This window comes from Podarcis liolepis (assembly GCF_965112155.1).
Source record: "Podarcis liolepis genome assembly, chromosome: 2".
Lineage (NCBI taxonomy): Eukaryota > Metazoa > Chordata > Lepidosauria > Squamata > Lacertidae > Podarcis > Podarcis liolepis.
The window spans coordinates 72,215,066-72,234,916 of NC_139555.1; the positions used below are offsets into that span (position 1 = coordinate 72,215,066).

Consider the following 19,851-nt stretch of genomic DNA (forward strand, 5'->3'; position numbering starts at 1 on the left):
GAAGTCTAAGAATGACTGGGGGTGGAGCTTGCATGCCTTGTGTGTGGCTAGTTAATGCAAGCTGAATGCTGGACGCTATTTTGTTGCACGTGCTGCTGCAAAGCCAGGCCGGGGAGCCATCTTAAGTTGAGGCTGCATAGGCCTTGTGGTGCATGTGATTCAGATTCTATTCAGTTGAACCTCTGGTTACAAAGTTGGTTGGACAGTGTTCTCGAAGCTACCCAGCATGAGTTTGATCAGACTGCAGGAAGACTGGAGTGCCTGGAACAGGTGAGGCTGCAGGTCCCTTATTTTGGCTGCTGGTCCCTTATTTTCAAGGATGCTGGTCCCTTATTTTCAAATCAGCTATGCTCCAGCTCAGTTGGAGAGCACAGATGGTGTGAATTGACAAAATCCCAGGTTCCGTCTTCTGCAGCCTCTCCAGTTAAAAGATTCCTGGTAGCAGAGCTAGGAAAGACATCTCCTGGAGACCTCAAGGCTGCTGCTACATGGACCAATGATTTCTGACTGGCTGAAAGACATCTCTTTATTTTTATAAGGCAATATCCTCCCCCCCCCCGGTTCGATAGAATAAAGCCAGTCACATATTTGGCAGAATGCACACTGATAACTAGGCTGACACTCTCCCTTGGCGGCGGCTCCTAGGGACATGTGAGGGTGCAATGTCAGCACTTGAGTTTTTGTTGGATGCTGAACTCAGAACTGCATTAAGTGGGATGTTGAGCCGTTTCGAGAGGGACATGAAAATGTCTCCTAAGAGAAGGTACGAGGCTGTAAGCAACATTTTTCGCTTTTTCTCAAGAGCCAGATTTGAAAAGGCACGCAATTTTCTCTCGTCCGCTCTTATCCCCCTCATGTTCTGTAATTCCTTCAGAGGAGTAGTGACTGGGTTTTCCCTAACAGATAGAGCAGATGTTTAGCAAGACGGTAGTTGAGTCCGGTATTATTGGCCATTATAGGCTCTATAGCGAATGCAGTCTTGAAAAATGGGCATACAATATACATCCCAACCTAATCAGAAATAATAATATTGATTACATTTTTTGCCCTATGCTAGGCAAAAGGTCAGATTAGATGCCAGTAAAGGTACTTTAAATGATATGTTTGGACAAATTGTGTTTCGTTTCCTTACCTGTGTGTTGATTCGGATGGCCCCAATGGAGGGAATTTCAAAATAATAGCCTTAAAAAAAAAGAGACAAGAAAGGCATGACACAAAGAACTTTAGAAGTGCATTTTAGCATGGCACCTCTTAACTCATCAACAAACCCTCTTGTGTATCCCATCAATTTCAGCACACCAGCCCCACAATCAAGCAAGTTGTGAATAATCTCATCATTTTTAATTAGTCTAAAGTATGGATTAGATTGTGGCCAAATCAGGCTCCTGTTTCAGATCTCAGAGCTTGCTGGTATAGGCCATATTGCATGCTGTTACAACTGGATCTAAGAGATATGTATTGTGTATATTAAAGGGCCAGAAAAAGGTGTGGAGATGGAATACCTATCCTTCATGAATAAGTGGAAAGTGAAGAATTATATATATATATACATGGCACCATTCATACCCAAAAGCGAGAAAATAGATTTCTGCCGCAAGGAACTCAAAATCTAACTTTCAGCAGCGGTGTGCAGGAGAGAGGTTCAGAAGATAACAAACAAAAGAGAGAAATGGGATTTGAGATAAGCAAAGGAGGAGTGGGGGGCAAATTCAATTATGCACACTTGGGTTCCACTTCAGCTTGAGGTAAGTATCCCTTTGGGATCCGAGGAGGGATTTGAAGAAAATAAGATGGAACCATGAGGGTGTTCTGCGCAGGATTTCCAGGCATTGAGGCAGCAAGGGAGAATGGGTTAAGACCCTGAAGACAAAAGGAGTCTCTCAGGTGTCTGGGGGGGTCACAGTGTTGGAGGAACAAAGGTCACAGGGGACTGGAAACATACTTGGCACACAGGCAGGGATGGAGGAGGAGCCCATTTTAAACAAATCTATACTCATAATTCGTTGGTTCCAAACCGATCAAGCTTTGTTCACATCAGAACACCTCTTGTTTTGAGATCCTGCCTATGTCTCAGTTGTTCATGCATTGTCATTTTTTTTAAACCAACTGTACTTATGCAAAATTATATGCAAGAAATGTATATTATATGCCTAATATATATAAAAGGGTCAGGCTTCATGCTATACTATATTTCTGCAGCATAATTTTACCCGCAACAAGACAGCACAGTCAGTAAGAACACGAGACTCTTCATCTCAAGGTCGTGGGTTTGAGCCCCACATTGGACAAAAAGATTCCTGCATTGCAAGCGGTTGGATCAGAGGACCCACATGGTTCCTTCCAACTGTATGATTAGGATACATATGATTTTTATATCGTTATTTGCATTGTAATATGTATCTGTTTATGTGCTGGTTATTTTAGGAAACCTAGAGTACATATGCATATAATATGGAGGAATTGTTCGTGGTCTTAGCAGAACCAGAGAAAAAAAGTTGGCTGATAAGATGAAGGTGAGATACAGGAATTGGGGGTGGGGGGAATCTGTGTAGATAAATTAGACATCGGGATTTTCAGAAGATTCCACCACATCTATGGCTAAAGAGGGCTTTCCAGTCACGCTTAAGGGATTTCGGTAGCAGAGTTTTATCTTTCACCCAGTTCTCTTTTTAAAACAGATTTTCCCATTGTAGGAAATATAGTGGTACCTTGGTTTTTGAACATCTATGTTGATGAACATTTCAGGTTTCAAACGTCATAAACCCGGAAGTAGATGCTTTGGTTTTCAAACATGCCTCAGAAGTCGAACATGCCACATGGCTTCCACTAAGTGCAAGATCCTGAGGCCTAGCTGTTGGCTATTGAGTTTTCGGTTTTTGAACATTTCAGAACTCGAACAGTCTTCCAGAACAGATTGCGTTCAAAAACCGAGGTACCACTGTAATTGGTGCCACTTACAGTGATTCCCAAAGGCATTGTGAGATGAAATGGCTCTGGGTAAGGACACTACCTTACAATGTAGCTTCCTTTCAGGGAATCCTTCCCCTTGAGGGAAAATGTATATATGCTTGATAAGGCAACTAGGCCCCTGCAACAATGTCCCCAGAATAGTGACGTGAGGTGAAATTTTTCGCAGGGGAACACTTAAGGCCTGAGCATTACAAATATGCCATTGTCATCTTAACTGGTTCCCATTCCGTTTCTGAGCCCAATTCAAAGTGCTGCTTTTTCACTTCAAGGCCCTTCATAGCTTGGACCCATGGTACCCGGAGGATTGGCCTTTCTGTACATTTTATTAGCATACTCCTTAACTTGTTGTTTTTAACATGTTTGTTTTTATTCCATAAGTTGCCCTGATAGCTTTTTATGATCTGAAGAGTACACCCTGACCTGATAACTTTTTGTTACAGAAGAGCCTATAAATACTGAGTGAACAACAAGCAATCAGCCCTTGGAAAACAGCAGCTTCCGCTACTCCTGCAATAGTTCAAATTGTTTTACAGTCCCCAACCACGTAGCTAATGCCTGCTTGCCACCCACCATGAACGTACAGGTCAAGCAAACACTCAGATGAAGAAGTCCAATTCCTGCTTTTAGGTTTGTTGCTGCAACCTCAGTAATGTCACTCCAGCATTTCTGGAGCCAGTAAAAGGTTCACAACAGCGGCAGAAAGAAATATAGCTTGCATTTCATTGTAGCTTTGAAAAAGCGTCTAAGGACAGTTACCCGGCAGAGGGAGATTTTCCTTTAAGGCAGGGGGGAAAAACACCTCCAGCTTGTTTCTCCCTGAGTTAACTGATCTCACGGAAGAGCTGGCCAGCAGCCTGATGTCTCTTGCAAACACAAACAAAATGCACATCAAATAGCGGGCGCTGAAGCTGCATTGCTTGCTCTGCAGCTGCTGCCCGGGATGGTTGTAGCTAAAATCTTCCACGTCTTTCCAAGGGGAATGCCACATGATGGAAAGAGCAGGAGGCCAACTTGAGAGCAGCAGCAATAATAATAATAATAATAACAACTACAGTCCATTTAGCATCCGAGGCTTTTACAGCAAATGTCTGTTGCTCTATCTACTGGTCTATGGCATCTGTCCATCAAGCACATTAGTGGACTACTCTACCCAGTGCAACTATTGGCCCATCTATAGCATCTGTGAACCTAGCTGTCCACAGTGCTGCCCATCACTCTGAAGCATCTGCCTATTTAGTTACCATATCTGTTTAGCACTCCCCATATGAACTCTGTATATGACATCTTTATCTATTTCTCTACGACTTCCCTCATTTATGGTAAATTCATCCACAATAAATGAAGGACACTGTGCCATTATTTTCTGTAGACAGGGAAACAGAGGCACTGACAGAAAACAAGTGCCAAATGATGGAAGAATGAATAAGATACAATGGCAATTTCTCTCACACATTTTCTGTTCACATGTTTTAATAATCCTTGAGAAACTTAATTGTATAAAATATTTACTGACATGATGAGCTTGTAGAACTATGATTTTCCCTCTTTGTACACAAAGGCATTGCACAAAACTTGAATGTGTAATTTATTTTGTTTTATTTATTCACATAGAAGGTCATTAGTTTCTTGTTAAAGTTTGTCTGGTTTCTGTTGCTTTTCAAGTTTAATGTTCTAGGAAATAGTTGCTGTTAGGCAGAACTTTTCCAATAAAAGTTGTTTTATACAGTATTTTCTACTTTCATTGTGTAAACCTGAGGACTGGGATTGTCTTGGTTTTTAAAAAGACTGACCCATAAGTCACTCTGGAGACTTTTTTGGCTGAAGAGTGGAAGAACAATAATGCTTAAATATGTTAGTACATCCTTGAGATGTGCATTTGGCTATAAGTAGCACAGGACTATCTATCATCCCAGTCCCCAATGTACTACTCAATCTACAAAAATGCTGCTCTAAGGCTGCCTACCCCAGCCGTTAAGTGGTTATATGGGGAAATAGTAATACAAACATTCAAGCTGCAGTGCATGCAAGTAAAGGCTAGTACTTCTCTTGGATCTACAGTGGTACCTCTAGTTACGAACTTAATTTGTTCCAGAGGTCCGTTCTTAACCTGAAACTGTTCTTAACTAGAGACGTGCTTTTGCTAATGGGGCCTCTTGCTACCGTGTGCTGCCAGCACACAATTTCCGTTCTCATCCTGGGGCAAAGTTCTCAACTCGAAGTAACCCTTCCAGGTTAGCGGAGTTTGTGAACTGAAGCGTCTGTAACCTGAGGCATTTGTAACTTGAGGTATTACTGTAATACATTATTGCTATGAGTTTGTGGGAGGTAGATTGTATACCTGACCCCCTTCTAATTTCTGTATCCATCATGGATTGAATTCCTGGAGTAGCCAGGCCCTCTAAGTTTGGGCCATTAAAGGAACAAAGGAAGTGGCTCTGTGCCAGATGAAAAATGATAGTTAGCAGCGCTATTAATCTAGAAAAAGAGGTGCTGGAACTCACCATTGTTCTCTTATAATGACAATGGTGCCCACCTTAGAGGTGCCGGAAGCAATTTCCGGCTGGAAAAAAAGCCCTGGTAGTTAGAAAGACAAACGCCAGAGTTGGGAGTTATGTGTGAGAGCTAGAAGTGAGAAGCGGCAGGCTGGGCATCTGGGAGAGACACAGCTATGCCCGATTCCTGTTTGATTCCCATAGCTGTGGCTATGGGAGAAGCAAGACCTTTCTGGGGTGTCAATGCTCTGTAAATAAAGCATATATCATAAGGACACAACAGGCTCCACCACCCTTCATTCCAAGGAAACAGAACCCTGGGTAAAGGCGTGGAACCTACAAGGGGTCGGCGGCAGGGAGGGGGCAAGCTGGTGAGCAACGGGGTCAGTGGGATGGTGTGGGGTGCCACAAAGTTTTCTCCACAATTTTTTTTTTTGGGGGGGGGTATGCTAATCTACCATGCCCAGTGTGTAGAAATGTAAATTAAACGATATTGCAAAACTTCCCAAAGTCTCAATATTTACTGCTCACATAGAAAGCTGCTCCTGGAACTTACTCCTGTTCGGTAATGTAACTGAAACATGACATAATATGAACTAGGCCATAGTTGTAAAGGTTGAAAAAGTTACTCCTAGGGGCAATCAAGAAGTCCAGATTCATATTATGGTGCTTTAACGAACAGCAAACATTTCCCCTCAATACAAATTTTCCTCCTAGACCTAGAGCTTCTTCTTGCCAACTGTATCATTCTTGCATCCTATTCAATTGCTGGAATACAATGAGAGTGGACTCAGAATTAGATAAGCTAACAGGAAGGATCCGGGACCGGCGAGACCAGAGGGTTACCGAAGACTGGACTAAATTTACTGAGTATCTGAAAAGTATTTGTGATGATCAAATTACGTTTGTAGGACTACAAGAAGTTCTGTGAGGAGTAATTTAAGAAATATTGTAAAAAAGGAAAGGGAGAAATGATTTGTTAGAAAATGTTAAGGCAATAGTAAGTTAAGAATTGCAGGAGAAATAATTAAGACGGAAGGCTATCAGATATGCTGAAGGAAGTCCAAATAAGGATATATGTATAATAATTTGTGTGGTATGTCTTAAAATTTTTGTATGCTAAAATTAATAAAACATATTATATATATAAAAAAGAGAGAGTGGACTCCCTTGTCCTCATATTCTTAAATTATATGCCCCTTTTATTCTTGTTGGTAAGTAAACTTAAAGTGGTAGCCAGTAACAAACAGTTGGAGATCCCTCTTGCTTTATCTGCCTAAACTCATTTCTTTCTGGTTCAGGAGCACCTGCTGTTTTCAGTGGAGCTCCTTCCTGCATGTGATGCCACTATTGCTCTCAAAATGCCTTTGATGTCAGAACCAGAGGCCTGGGGGCACTAGCAGCAGGAGACGACAAAGCTCTCGAGAAGCAAAGGCTCAGCTCCTCCTCCTCATGCCACTCAGAACAAAGGGCACAGGGAGAGAGAAGGGGAGAACAGAGCCTTCATCCATAGGGGAGGGCACTAAATAGGTTTCCGAAAGGTCACCGAGAAAACACAGGGAGGCAAGTGAAAGCCACAGTTGGGATAGTCATATAGTTGTCAGGGAGGAAAATAACGAAAGGAAACCAAAGCCAACAATAGGACCTTGACAACATAAATGGCTGCCAAAATCTATTCCTTTGCTGTGGTGTAAACCACTGAGCCTAGGGCTTGCCAATCAGAAGGTTGGCGGCTGGAATCCCCGTGATGGGGTGAGCTCCTGTTGCTCAGTCCCAGCTCCTGCCAACATAGCAGTTCGAAAGCACGTCAAAGTGCAAGTAGATAAATAGGTACCACTCTGGTGGGAAGGTAAACGGCGTTTCTGTGCACTGTTCTGGTTTCACCAGAAGCGGCTTAGTCATGCTGGCCACATGACCCAGAAAAACTGTCTCCGGACAAACGTTGGAGAGATGAGCGCCACAACCCCAGAGTCGTTCGCAACTGGACTTAACTGTCGGGGGTCCTTTACCTTTACCTTTACCAGTGGTAAAGTAGATGCTACATGCAATTATATGCAATGAAGAATTTGTGGCTGTAAAAAATGGAAATCAGCCTTGGAAGACCAAAATCTTGAGAAGACAAGTAGCATTTCCAAGGAAATGTGGGGTGGAATGTGGCTGAGGAACAATTTGGAGCAGAAATGTGGCTGGCAGAGTTAAGTGTTAAGCAGCTCCTGCCCCAACCCCTTCAATCCAAATAGATGCCTGGGGCTGCTTTTTGTTTTAAAAAACCCACAGAAAACCCACTGGTGTTTTATGATATGCATATGTGACGTCTAGTTCAGAGGTCATCAACTAGGCACCCAAAGGCATCCTGGTGCCCACAAAGGCTTTCACTGGCGCCTCTGGGCAGGTGCCCCCGACTATATTTTCCTGGTACTGAGGAATGCTCCTTGTTGTTATTAGAAATCAACAACATAACTGGGTTTGTGTGTGGCCAATACTGTGTGATCGCCACAGTCAGGGCCAGCAGAACATAGCTGACTTCATACTGTAAGTATAAGGTTGCTTGAGGGGGTTGTTACTTTACATTTTTATTTTGCCATGCCTGCATGGCAGGCCTTTTGTGACTGGTGCCTACAGCACCTTCTAAAAATTCAGTATGTGGCCACTGGTCCAAAATGACCTCTGGGCTCCTTTAACCCTGACAGGGTTAACCACAGAGCTTGCTTTCTAAGATGAAGGTGCTGGCAATGATGTCTTCTAGGAAATCACTCTGATTATTATTTGCTAGATTTCTTGCTGGCCTTCACCAGCCTTCATCATGATGCTCCAGTGTGGCTTACATCATTAGGCAATATTAAAAACAGTTAAAACAGATTACAAGGGCCTCCCGATTAACGCCAGTTGGGTGCAGAAGGGTTTGTTTACTCGGTGATAACACAAAGGAGATAAATTCTGTGCTGCTGTGTGACAAAGTCCTGTAGCACCTTCAAGACTAAGAAACCTATTTTGGCACAAGCATTCATCATCAAAGGCCCCTTATTCTTCATTATTTCTTCAAATGCCCTGGAGTTGAGCCATGACACTGACAACAGTTTCTGGGGCTAAGCCCTAGCAAGCTCTGTCTTAGTACAAATTAATTAATCAAGTTAAGCAGTTGAGGCAGGAAGCAGTTGTGCCTCTGGTGAAGAGCTCCTCAAGCCTGATCAACGAAATGCTGAAAACAGATTATGACAATTGCTGCTGACATTATTTCACTTGATGTGATGATGTGGGAGTGGGGGAAATGTGCAAGGAAGTCGTCAGAAAATGGCAACAGCCACATGTCTGCCTGATATGAGCGCATGCATCAAAGCTCTGGGATGCCTCTCTTGGCAAGCTCCTGTGCTGGGATGCAGAGGAAACCAAAGCACTTCCGTGCATACAAAGACGTGCAATAAAGGCTGCTAAGTAAGATGCCCTGATACAAACACATGAAGGCATCCTGAAAAAGCATTGTAATTGAAATATACTTGAGAGTGGATTTCATGCTCTTTATTCAGCTCATAGCGGTGAGGAGGAATGGAAGTTCCCCCATAATATCTGCTTTATATACATTATTTACACAATGGGCCTCACATGATTGGCTAATTCCGGGATTCTCCTGTAGACCAATCAGGTCGTGGATTCACTTCCACCTGGAGCTGGATTGGGTGGCTCCTGTGGACCAATCAGACTGCTGCATTCTGAATCCTATTGTTCTAGGACCAATCAGACTGCTGCATTTTGGATCCTATTCAGCTCAGTACATAACAGCAATAAATCTGGGATATAGTATATGATGATCTTAAAAAAAAAAGTTTAAATATAACTTTGTGAAAAATACAGAAGCTTTCCTATTAGGAACAGCAGACACAGGTATAGCAAAAGAGGATCGGAAAATATTCCTGAATGCTCAGGCACGGCGAGGACCTTAATTGCCAGAAATTGGAAAAAAGAATTTGTGCCAACAAAAAAGGAATGGCAGGATAAATTAATAGATTATACTGAATTGGCCAGATTAACAGAGACAATTAGGGGACAACCCAGACAAGAATTCCAAAAAGAATGGGGAAAATGCAGAGAATACTTTACCAAACAGTGCCCCAAAATATACACCTGGACTTGTTTTGATTAATTTCTATAGGAGACTTTGCGGTTTTAAAAGTCATAATTAGGAAAAATTGTAATAATCGCATATAAAAGAAACAGTATACAAGAATTAAATATGGAGGCCATTTACAGGATAAAGGAAATCTTTTATTTTAATTTTATTTTGTGTGTGTAAGGGGATAGGAGTTTAATTTTGATAATTAAATTGTCAATGGTGGTGGGTTTGTTTGTTTGTATGTATGAGTTGTTGTGGACTATGTTGTAAATAAAATAAAAATAAATAAATAAAAATAATTCGAACCCCAATGAGAATTAGCTACTACATGTACAGCTGATAGAAAGTCACCACAACTCAGGTGAGGCTGAAAAGGCCAGGAACCGAAGGAGAGAAGAAGAGAAATAGGAATTTGAGCATGAATGACCAAAGGTATTCTCATGGGACAGGACAATGGGAAGATGGATTACTGCAAGCCCAAAGGTTCACAGGCCTCCACCATCTGCTGACAGATACAGGAGGTGTGAAAGGAAAGCCAGAGCTGCTGAACAAAAGGGCAGATGAGGCAATCTTGGATAAATGAGAGGCAGAGACAGGAGGCTTCAGATACAGAGGAAGGTGAAGGAGATTAAAGGGGACTGAATGTGATGAACAAAGGGAACTTCAGACGGCAGCGAATGGGAGGGGTGGACAGCAGGGAACAAGAGGGAGGCCTTTGTAAAGCATAGGCAGATGCTGCCATACTGGTCTTGCAGAATAAGAGACAAAATCTGGAAAGTGATATCCTAATCTGTTAGCATAACAACATGCAAGCTTTTAAGTTACACAGAACCTTTCATCTGTGTAATATATGACCTTGCATACTTTTAAAGAAGCAGAAAGAGATCCAGTACAATAAACTACTACTGATCCAAATGGCTTTTAACTGGCGTGGTCTTATTTTATTCAATATGCTGCTGATCTTTTGATTTACTGTTGCTTCGTTGGGGTTTTGATCATTTGTTTTTGCTGGCTGTTTTATATTTTAAGATGTTGCTTATCTTTGAATTTTGTAATTTTAAAAAGTTTAAACAACACTATATCTTTCAGTTTTGTGCTTTATAATTGTGGCCTGATGCAGACCGCATGGCTCCAACCTCAAACCCTGCACACTTTTTTGCTCCTCTCCTCCCTCCATTGCCTTGTTCACCATCTAGCTTGACGAAGAGTTCTGCAGAACTCAAAAAGCTTGCATGCTACTTTGTGACATTTTGGTTTGCCTAATAAAGGCGTTGCCCTACTGTGGATTTTTGAATTTGTTTAGAAAGGTAGCCAAAAAATGCTTTGAATGCACACACACACAGTGCTTTATCCCATTTTTCTCCCTGAGGGAAAAGTATAAATGGCAAATGATTGTCCTGTACAAATTTAAATGCAAGAGGTAAACTGCAGAACACTAGATGCTTCATGCATGATGATGAACAAGCCTTTAGCCCATGGGACATGTGCCATTTCCCCTCCAACCCAGATCCGCATCTTGCTATTCCCCCTTCCTTTCAGGCATGAGAGCTGTGAGGAAATGGAGCTGAGCTATGGAGCGGTGGCACCTACACAATGGAACACTTGGTCTTTATTTGACCCTTACCCTGTGTACCTTTCATTGACAAGTGAAAACTTAGTGTGTTCCCCACAGGATTACCTGGGTGTTTTTAACAGCTGCTGTTTCCCCCCTGATTATGAATTATTTTATCAAGCAATGCTCCCTGATTCTTATTGTGTGTCTGTTTTCTTGATGATGATGATGAATGATTTCTTTATGTTTGCGGCTTAGAGTCCAAATTTTTGACTGTTTTACAACAAGGGGAGGAATCCTTTGTAGCCTGAGAGAGGCATTCCCTTGTAGCTACCCTTCTAGAGGCCACATCCCAGTCTTAAAAGGTAAAGGGACCCCTGACCATTAGGTCCAGTCATGGCTGACTCTGGGGTTGCGGCGCTCATCTTGCTTTATTGGCTGAGGGAGCTGGCGTACAGATTCCGGGTCATGTGGCCAGCACGACTAAGCCACTTCTGGCGAACCAGAGCAGCGCACGGAAACACCGTTTACCTTCCCACCGGAGTGGTACCTATTTATCTGCTTGCACTTTGACGTGCTTTCAAACTGCTAGGTTGGCAGGAGCAGGGACCAAGCAATGGGACCTCACCCCATCGCGGGGATTCGAACCGCCGACCTTCTGATCTGCAAGTCCTAGGCTCTGTGGTTTAACCCGCGTAGCTACCCTTCTAGAGGCCACATCCCAGTCTTAGGTAGGGCTAATGCAAACAAGTGCATGAGGCAACGAGGGGATGCAGAGAGATGGATGGAGAAGTCCCCATAAGACTGCCTCTAGCCCATGGGCCAGAGGTTCCCCCACTTCTCTTTCATACACTGTTTTGGGTGCCACCTCTCAGTAGAAATATGGCCTGTAAATGCTAAAATATATAAACAAACAAAAATATTATATTTATCTGCAGCTATAATTAGTGGCAGCGTGCTGGGAAGGCTCTTGTTTTCTCTGTGCTGCAGCTGTGCAGAATATTCAGCCAAGCAGTACATACTGTGACAGAATGCTTGCTGTTACGGAAACGTCCTCCCTGTTTCTAGTAGGCTTCCTTTCTTTGCCAAAGAGCAAAGTGCTTTGCCCAAACTGTTTATATACTTTGCTGCTGAGATATTGGCCTCAAGTTTTCCTTAGGTGAGCAGACAGACAGCAGCTGGTTCTCTTGGCTGAGCTCTTGGTAGCCATGGAAGGAGTTAGCCCAGTGGAGAGAAGCTCCCTGTAGGCGTCTCTGGATGGCAAGTGAAGACAAGAGCACCTATGATCTATTTTCACAAACTAATGTTAGAGTGGATTCTTTTTTGGGGGGGAAGACTCCATCAAAATAGTATTTAGACAACGAAGTGATTCTTTTGAACTAGAAAACACAAGATGATTGTGCACATAAGTACATTTTCACCAAAAATATACCCCATAAAATGTTCCTCTAAAATTCAGCTTTTGGGTTATCAGGAAAAAACCCTGTTAAGTGTTCTGGAAGGAGAGAAAAGGGAGAAGAGACATTGGGGATGGAAGTCTCATTAATGCATATAAGTTGTCCTGAATGATGGGACAGGGCAGGTTATAGATCTAAGAATGTATGAATGAAAGTTAGTTACCGTATTTTTCGCTCTATAACACGCAGATTTTTTCTCCTAAAAAGGAAGGGGAAATGTCTGTGCGTGTTATGCAGCGAATGTGTGGTCCCTGTAGCCGAAAAATAAGGCAAAAATCAAACCGCGCTTCAGGGAGAAGGGAGCTCCGTGAGAAAGCTGTTGCTTTCCTGCATTCTGCCTCAGGGTCTCTCTGCCCACCCTGCTCTGTTTCGTTGCTGTGTTTGCTCAAACGGAACAAAGAGCAGGGAAAGCCCCTCCCCTCCAGGCAAGTAGAGAGGAAAGCAGAGCGTCCGAACAAAGAGCAGGGAAAGCCCCTCCCCTCCAGGCAAGTAGAGGGGAAAGCAGAGCGTCCCTCGCTCTATCCTGTCCCTGCTCCGGAGGGAACAATGTATGTGAAGGGAAGAGAGATTACAGGTTCGGCTTAAAATTCTGATTTGACTTCCTGCTTTTTGTTTTTGGAGACACACAGCATTCAAATATGCTTTCTTCCATTTAAAAGGATGAAATCCTTAAACAGTGGCTGGCTTGTGTGGGTGGGTGGGGGAAAACTTTTGCCTTCCTTTCCTCACGTTATAGCCCTCTCCTGCATTCTTAGCCTTCTGTGTTTTTCCTTCCCTCCCCACTTAAAATGTGGTTACAAAGCATGGATCCACATGGATCCTCAGGATCTTTGCATTGGGTCACCCCAAATTCACCATCAGAGCACACAGCATGTCCATGGCTACAGCCTGTCCCCCCCCAAAAAAATCACACACCCATTGTTGCCTGGGGCTGCAATGGTGCAAAAACGTGGTTACAAAGCATGGATCCACAGGGATCCTCAGGATCTTTGCATTGGGTCAGCCAAAATTCACCATCAGAGCACATAGCATGTCCATGGCTACAGCCTGTCCCCCCCCAAAAAAATCACGCACCCACTGTTGCCTGGGGCTGCAATGGTGCAAAAACGTGGTTACAAAGCATGGATCCACAGGGATTCTCAGGATTTTTGCATTGGGTCACCCCAAATTCACCATCAGATCACATGTCTGTGGCCACAGCATGAATCACAAAAATGATACGTCCACTGTTTCATTCAGAATATTTTTTCCCTTGTTTTCCTCCTCTAAAAACGATGTGCGTGTTATGGTCAGGTGCGTGTTATAGAGCGAAAAATACGGTAATTCACACCCCCTGCTACCTATGTTGGGAAGATGTGTTCTCAGGCACTGGGTACCTGAATAGTTTTTGTACAATTAGGAGAGGTGACTGAAACAAGGTCTAATGTAATAGCTGAAGACTATTCACTAGATTAATCTGATGGCTTAGAGACCAGGAGATCCAGCTGAAGTAAGTATAAAGTTAAACAAATAGGGGCTATAAAAATGGTTGTCCCAATCCGGACATGGTGATACTCCCTTGGAGAGAGATGTTGGCCTCACTTTAGGATCAGGAACAGTGGACCGAGATGTTGTCTATCAACACTTCACCTGGATTTGAATCTGAAAGTGGATTTCCATCCACTTTCTGATGCAAATGGCTACGCATAACTACAGGTGACTGTAGGTGAAGTGGAACAAGTAAGTTCAGACAAGGGCCTTGGAATGTGGAGCTATTAGAGTCAATTTATGCAAGATACAGGGTATGCAAACATCAGTTATCAGTACCATGTTCCACATGCAACATTCCTTTAAAAAGTATACTTAGAAGATGTGCCAGTCCATTTCTTGATTCTGGATGCCGGGTGGGCTGACTCAAGATTGTTCACATCAGAGATTACTGGTTCTTGAATAAGAAATGTTGCTTGGCCTTCACTGTGTTCATGCACATATCACACTAATCATGCTGATTATGTAAAACTAAACCAATTAAACTATGAATAATAGCTGAGCATCACTGGCTCAGTGGAGCGAGTTGCTTACACTGGTCTACTCTGGAAAACAGAAAGCTAACTTTCCCCTCCCCTCTTCTGACAGCAGAGGATAGTTTCTCCCCTCTCACATTCTGCTTGACAGGCTAACAAGAGGTAATTCTGTACTTAAGCCACTCCCCCTACCTTTGTTAGCACACGCCATCCACTGCAGAGGAGTTACGTCATAGTTATGCTGTCCAACAGAAAAGGTGAACACTCGCACCTGTGAAAAGGAAAAAAGAGTGATTTATTTTTAATAAAGAAAATAAGATTAGTAGCATCCTTCAACATCCCAGCCCATAAATACACACATTTTGCATCTGAAATGCAAGCACCAGTAAAGGAAAATGGCAGATAGAGATTCTACAGGTAAGTACTTCCTAGGGACTTATCTGTATGGCCACTGGCTGCATGGCAGCTGAATGGCACCTCCCTCCCTCTGGCCGTGCATCTCCTGCACCAAATATAATTTTTTAAAAATACGTTTTCTAAGGTGTGGCAAAAAGTTTGATCTTGCACATGGTGGCAGCGGGCTGCACCCAACTAGCTGAGGAAGCAAACACAAAAAAGGAATGTTCAAGCAGCTACCATGCCTTCCAGTTTCCCTGTGCCAAGATAAATGCTTGAATGGTGCAGTACATGCTCTGCAGCTGGGTGGCTTCATGTACTCTGTAATTTATAGCCTGCTGCTTGGAAGCACAGTTCTTGATCATTGCTCCTGTTGTAGTGATAACTAGAAAACCAGCAAAACAGCCAAAGCATAAAGGTAAAGGGACCCCTGACCATTAGGGTCCAGTTGTGGCTGACTCTGGGGTTGTGGCGCTCATCTCGCTTTATTGGCCAAGGGAGCTGGCGTACAGCTTCTGGGTCATGTGCAGAGTAGGGCACAGAAATGCCATTTACCTTCCCGCTGGAGCGGCACCTATTTATCTACTTGCACTTTGACGTGCTTTCGAACTGCTAGGTTGGCAGGAGCTGGGACCGAGCAACGGGAGCTTACCCCAACGCAGGGATTCAAACCACCGACCTTCTGATTGGCAAGCCCTAGGCTTTGTGGTTTAACCCACAGTGCCACCCGCGTCCAGCTTACACCGTGTTAAATAGTAAAATGGAAATTATTTATTTGTAAATACAAATTCTCCAGAAGGACCAAGGTGGCTCACAACACTATAAAACCCATCAACAATGTTAAGCCCTTGATATATCTAACTAGGGGGTCTGTTCCTACAACCACTGGATGGGCAGCACTTGTGGAAGAAATGCTAACACATGCTGGCTCCCATCAGCTGTGTGTACCAGATACTGTGATGCGCCCACCCTTCGGCACAAGCAAGCAGGTGCCACTCTAAACCCTTTCTTGCAGTGGTATGGCAGAAGCAGAACCCTGTGTGTCATGGCAACTGCCCATGAATTTTCAAGCAGCTGCCACCAACCCAGTGGCCACCTGGATTGGTCCTAAGATCAAGTACCTGGTGCAAGTGAATATGGCTGTTCATCACTTAGCAGTTCATGTTTATCACTTAACAATTCACATCACTAACATAAAGTGCTTAAATTATGCTGGACATCATTGTGCTGCTATTCAGCAACACCTTTGCACAGATGCATGTCACAGAAAGAACTATTCTGTCTGGTTGTCAAAGCCAGGAGCTACTCGTTTCCCAATGGCACAATGAAGAAACCTCAGTTTTCAAGCAAAATGAAGTAAGCAGATTGAAAAGCAACAAGTTGACAAAACCACATTCCTGAATGAAATGCGTTTGGGATCTAGGTCCAACTGTTCGGTTTTAAATACATATGGTTGTATCCAGTCTTAAGTCTTATGCAGAGTTTGGGCTCAGCAGAGATTTCTGAGTCCAAGCCAAGCACACATTTATCATTGTGAGATGAGTTGCAAGCTAAATGGACTGCCATTCCTGAACCCGTTATGTGGGTGGAGAGACCTCTATCCCCTGAATCAACAGGCCCACAGGAAAACTTGTGCATATTATTTATAGATTATCTGGGAAAGGTCTTATCACACAAGTGCTAGAGGACTGGACTCTCCATCAAATGGGATCAAGAGGGAATAAATTTGACTACTATTGGTAAGAGTTACTACTGTTGTAAGCAGTACCCACTCCCTCAATTTCTTTCCTTTGTTGCCTGCATGCAGGTACAATGAGTTTGGAAATAGAATAAAAACATGGAAAAGGTGATTTTCTGTGTGCAAGCCATGAATCAGAAGGTGTAGATGCTTCGAAGGAACTGTGCAGCTGCTGAAAAGCATCAGGATTGCTATGAAATACTAGTGAAAGTAGGGAAGACGTTCATGAGCCAGAAACTGGATTTTGCTTTGGTGTAGCATTTCACTGATCTTTACTGTTCTGCAAACTGCTGGACGAGGAAGATGATGTTTCAGTACAGTATCCTATTTCTCACTATTGAGATCTCTCATCTGGTTTAAAAGCAGATGATGTTAGAGATCATACCCATTTCCTTTCCCTCTTGTATATAGGGAGAGAGGGAGAAAATAAGTCCAAGCCATTTGAGTACTTCCACCCAGCAGGTGTGTGTGTGTGTGTGTGTGTGTGTGTGTGTGTGTGTGTGTGTGATGGAATATCTCTCAAACTCAGGAGTGTTGACAAAGATGCACCTTTTCCTGTAGCAACAGCCTGTGCAAAGTTTCAAAGGAAGTTCTGTCCACCTTTTTTGGCACTTCAAGGTCGGTGCAGGTAATAAAAACAGTGCCAGCGTGTTAGACGCCCCATTAAAGGGGCAGTGGCTCAGTGCGGGAGCAGACAGGCAGGAAGATCAACTGTCTAAATAGCTCACATCAAATGAGGCGGAATCCTGCAATAAAGCATGAGTTAGCCACTTCCCCTTGTTCCCGTGACTGAGCTGATCCAGGTCACACAGCTGGTTCCTCAGCTATTTGGTGCTGTGTCTTGACTCATTTATAAGGTTCCATATGCAAAGATCTGGGCGGGTTGGTGCTGTCTTCCACCCCTCATTGGCTCATGCACAGATTCTATCTGGAAAAGCTAATAACAGTTTGAGCAGGTGAAGAAGAGGCACAGTATGACTCCACCTGTCCCCTTCCCTGGCATAGTTCAAGCCTCCATATGGTACATTCGTGCCAAATGAAGAAGCACGGAATAAGGGAGGCACAGTGCACACTATTGTACTGTCTGGTATATGTTTTGGCTGCAATACAGCCTTTTTGTGTAACAAAGGTCTGTCAGAGGCAAAGCTTAAACTTTCAGAGAAAGACAAATTCACCTAACGAACCCTGCCAGCAGAAGCCTGACACAAGGGCTTCCACTTGTACAATGGGGCTTTCCTTCTGCACCCCCCCCAAAATAGGCTTGGGGGGACTCCCAGAACATTGCACAGGGGAGGGAGGATTGTTCCATATGGCAAGCTGCTATGCTTGTGCAGATGGAGCGTCTGTAATAGCACACCATTAAATCCCCCACAAAGACTTCTATGGAATATGCATGGGAAGCTACTCACAAGTAACTCTTCCCAAACAGACAGCAGAAAAATCTCTTTCCCTTTCCTGCTCCCAGGTAGAAATCAAATTTACAATGCTTTTGCATTGGCAACACAACGACGGCGACCCCTTCTATACCTGAAACTTGAATTCGGGAATTTATTTCCCATAAAGGCGAGTGGATCCCCCTCCCCCCCTCCCCCCCGTCCCTTGTAGGCAGCAACTTGAGTGAGACCATTCGGGAATCTAGCTTGCCAGATGCTGCGAGTGAGTGGCTTGTTTTGCTCTCTGACTGATTGAGAGCCAGCAACACTTATCTACAATGGCATGGTAATTTACTTCATAACTAACAAGTTACCTTAATCGGAATCAACAGCGTTTTCCATCTCTAGCTAAGAGCTGCTTCACACATTATGACATTACATGCTGGAAAACTGTAATGCATTTAACAGCCCTGTCAGAATTTTAGCTAAGACAGAGTGCTATTTTTGCATTCATTTTCTTATGCAGTACTTTATATTCTGGTTTTACCTAGATGAACCTGCTTGCTTAAACTTGTGTCCTGTGATATTCAAAAACACAAACATTTGGATTAAGGCCTGTGCATATTGTGTGTGAGGGGAGAAATCAGGGGTTCCAGTGGGGAAGGGTCTCATTGCTCTGCAGACAGGTTCAACGCTGTGATGGAAGGCTTAGAAGACTTAACTGTCTCCCTTAGTTGTCTCCCTTCAACAAGAAGAGAACAGACACAGAAACAGAAAATCCCTGACTCCATCCAGATACAATAAAGCCTAGTGTCGTCTAGTGACAAAACAAAATAATGGCATGTGATCCCCCTCCAAGCTTTGCTGCAGATCAGGGATAGCTAATAATGCCCTATGGGCGTTATGGGTCTATAGCTCCCACTGGCCCCAGCCTTCATGACCAAACAACAGGGATGATGGGAGCTGTAGTCCAATTATTATCTGGAAGGCACATTGTTGGCTACTGCTACCACTACTGTAGATCCATAGAGAATGAGGTCTCTCTGTGCACAACTGTTAAGTGGGTCAAAACTCAGGTCTGCAGCCTATAGCTCAGAAAAACACTCTTGGGACAAGAGAGAAGCCTGAAAATTAGCTCTTGCCTGATAACTGACGATAATAACGGGATATATTTATAGTATCTTTAAATGGTGAATCACAGTATATTGCTAGGCATGGGGGCTGGGGGCGGAACAACAATTGCAAGCAAACTCTGAAGTGAACAGCATCCTTGGCCTTGCCAAGCTACTTGCCCCTGTAAGGAGCAACTTCTGACAGAGAAGCTGGAACTGAGGCAACCGGGAGTAGCCAGAAGAAATGCTATGGTGGAGCCTCAAGGTCAAACTGCACATACTGCAGGACATTGATGTTGTGCCACCCACCCTGATGCCCAATGGCCTGCCTCACCAAGGTTGTCTCCAGGGTCATGTTGGACACTATTGTTTTGGGTGGCAAATGGGTGGCATTTTGAGGTGCTGAGGCTGCCTCAGGGCTAGCTTGAGTTTGCATGGCAGCCATGGGACTAATTCAGATAGTTATCAGCCCAATGCACAGGGCGAGGCGTACTCTCAGGGCTGACTCATCGGCAGGTCAGAATGGAGATGCAGAGACTCAAAGTAAACCCATCTTTTTATTCAAGAAAATAGTATAAAAGCAGAGAGCATGGAGGCACAGCTTTCCTCAGTGGTGATGTTGCCAAGATTGGCTCTTGGCCCTTGCTGTT

General features: G+C 43.7%; 2 protein-coding genes across 7 annotated transcripts in view; one reads left to right on the forward strand and one right to left on the reverse strand.

Moving 5' to 3' along the window:
- LOC310700009 (uncharacterized protein) overlaps positions 1–4,606 on the forward strand; it is a gene marked incomplete at its 5' end in the record, with an annotated part of 89,713 nt that extends 85,107 nt beyond the window's left edge. Inside the window, 2 exons of one of the 3 annotated variants that reach the window (XR_014522338.1) lie at positions 2,425–2,513; positions 3,349–4,606. The remainder of the gene's footprint in view (positions 1–2,424; positions 2,514–3,348) is intronic. The other 2 variants (XR_014522339.1, XR_014522346.1) reach the window with 2 other exon arrangements.
- Positions 1–19,851, reverse strand: part of CACNA2D2 (calcium voltage-gated channel auxiliary subunit alpha2delta 2) — a 543,624-nt gene that overhangs the window by 70,263 nt on the left and 453,510 nt on the right. For all 4 annotated transcript variants that reach the window (XM_083488666.1, XM_083488665.1, XM_083488664.1 and 1 more), the window contains 2 exons: positions 14,775–14,853; positions 1,133–1,182 (listed from right to left, as the gene is read on the reverse strand). In XM_083488666.1, coding sequence (XP_083344792.1) covers positions 1,133–1,182; positions 14,775–14,853 — 129 coding nt within the window. The remainder of the gene's footprint in view (positions 1–1,132; positions 1,183–14,774; positions 14,854–19,851) is intronic.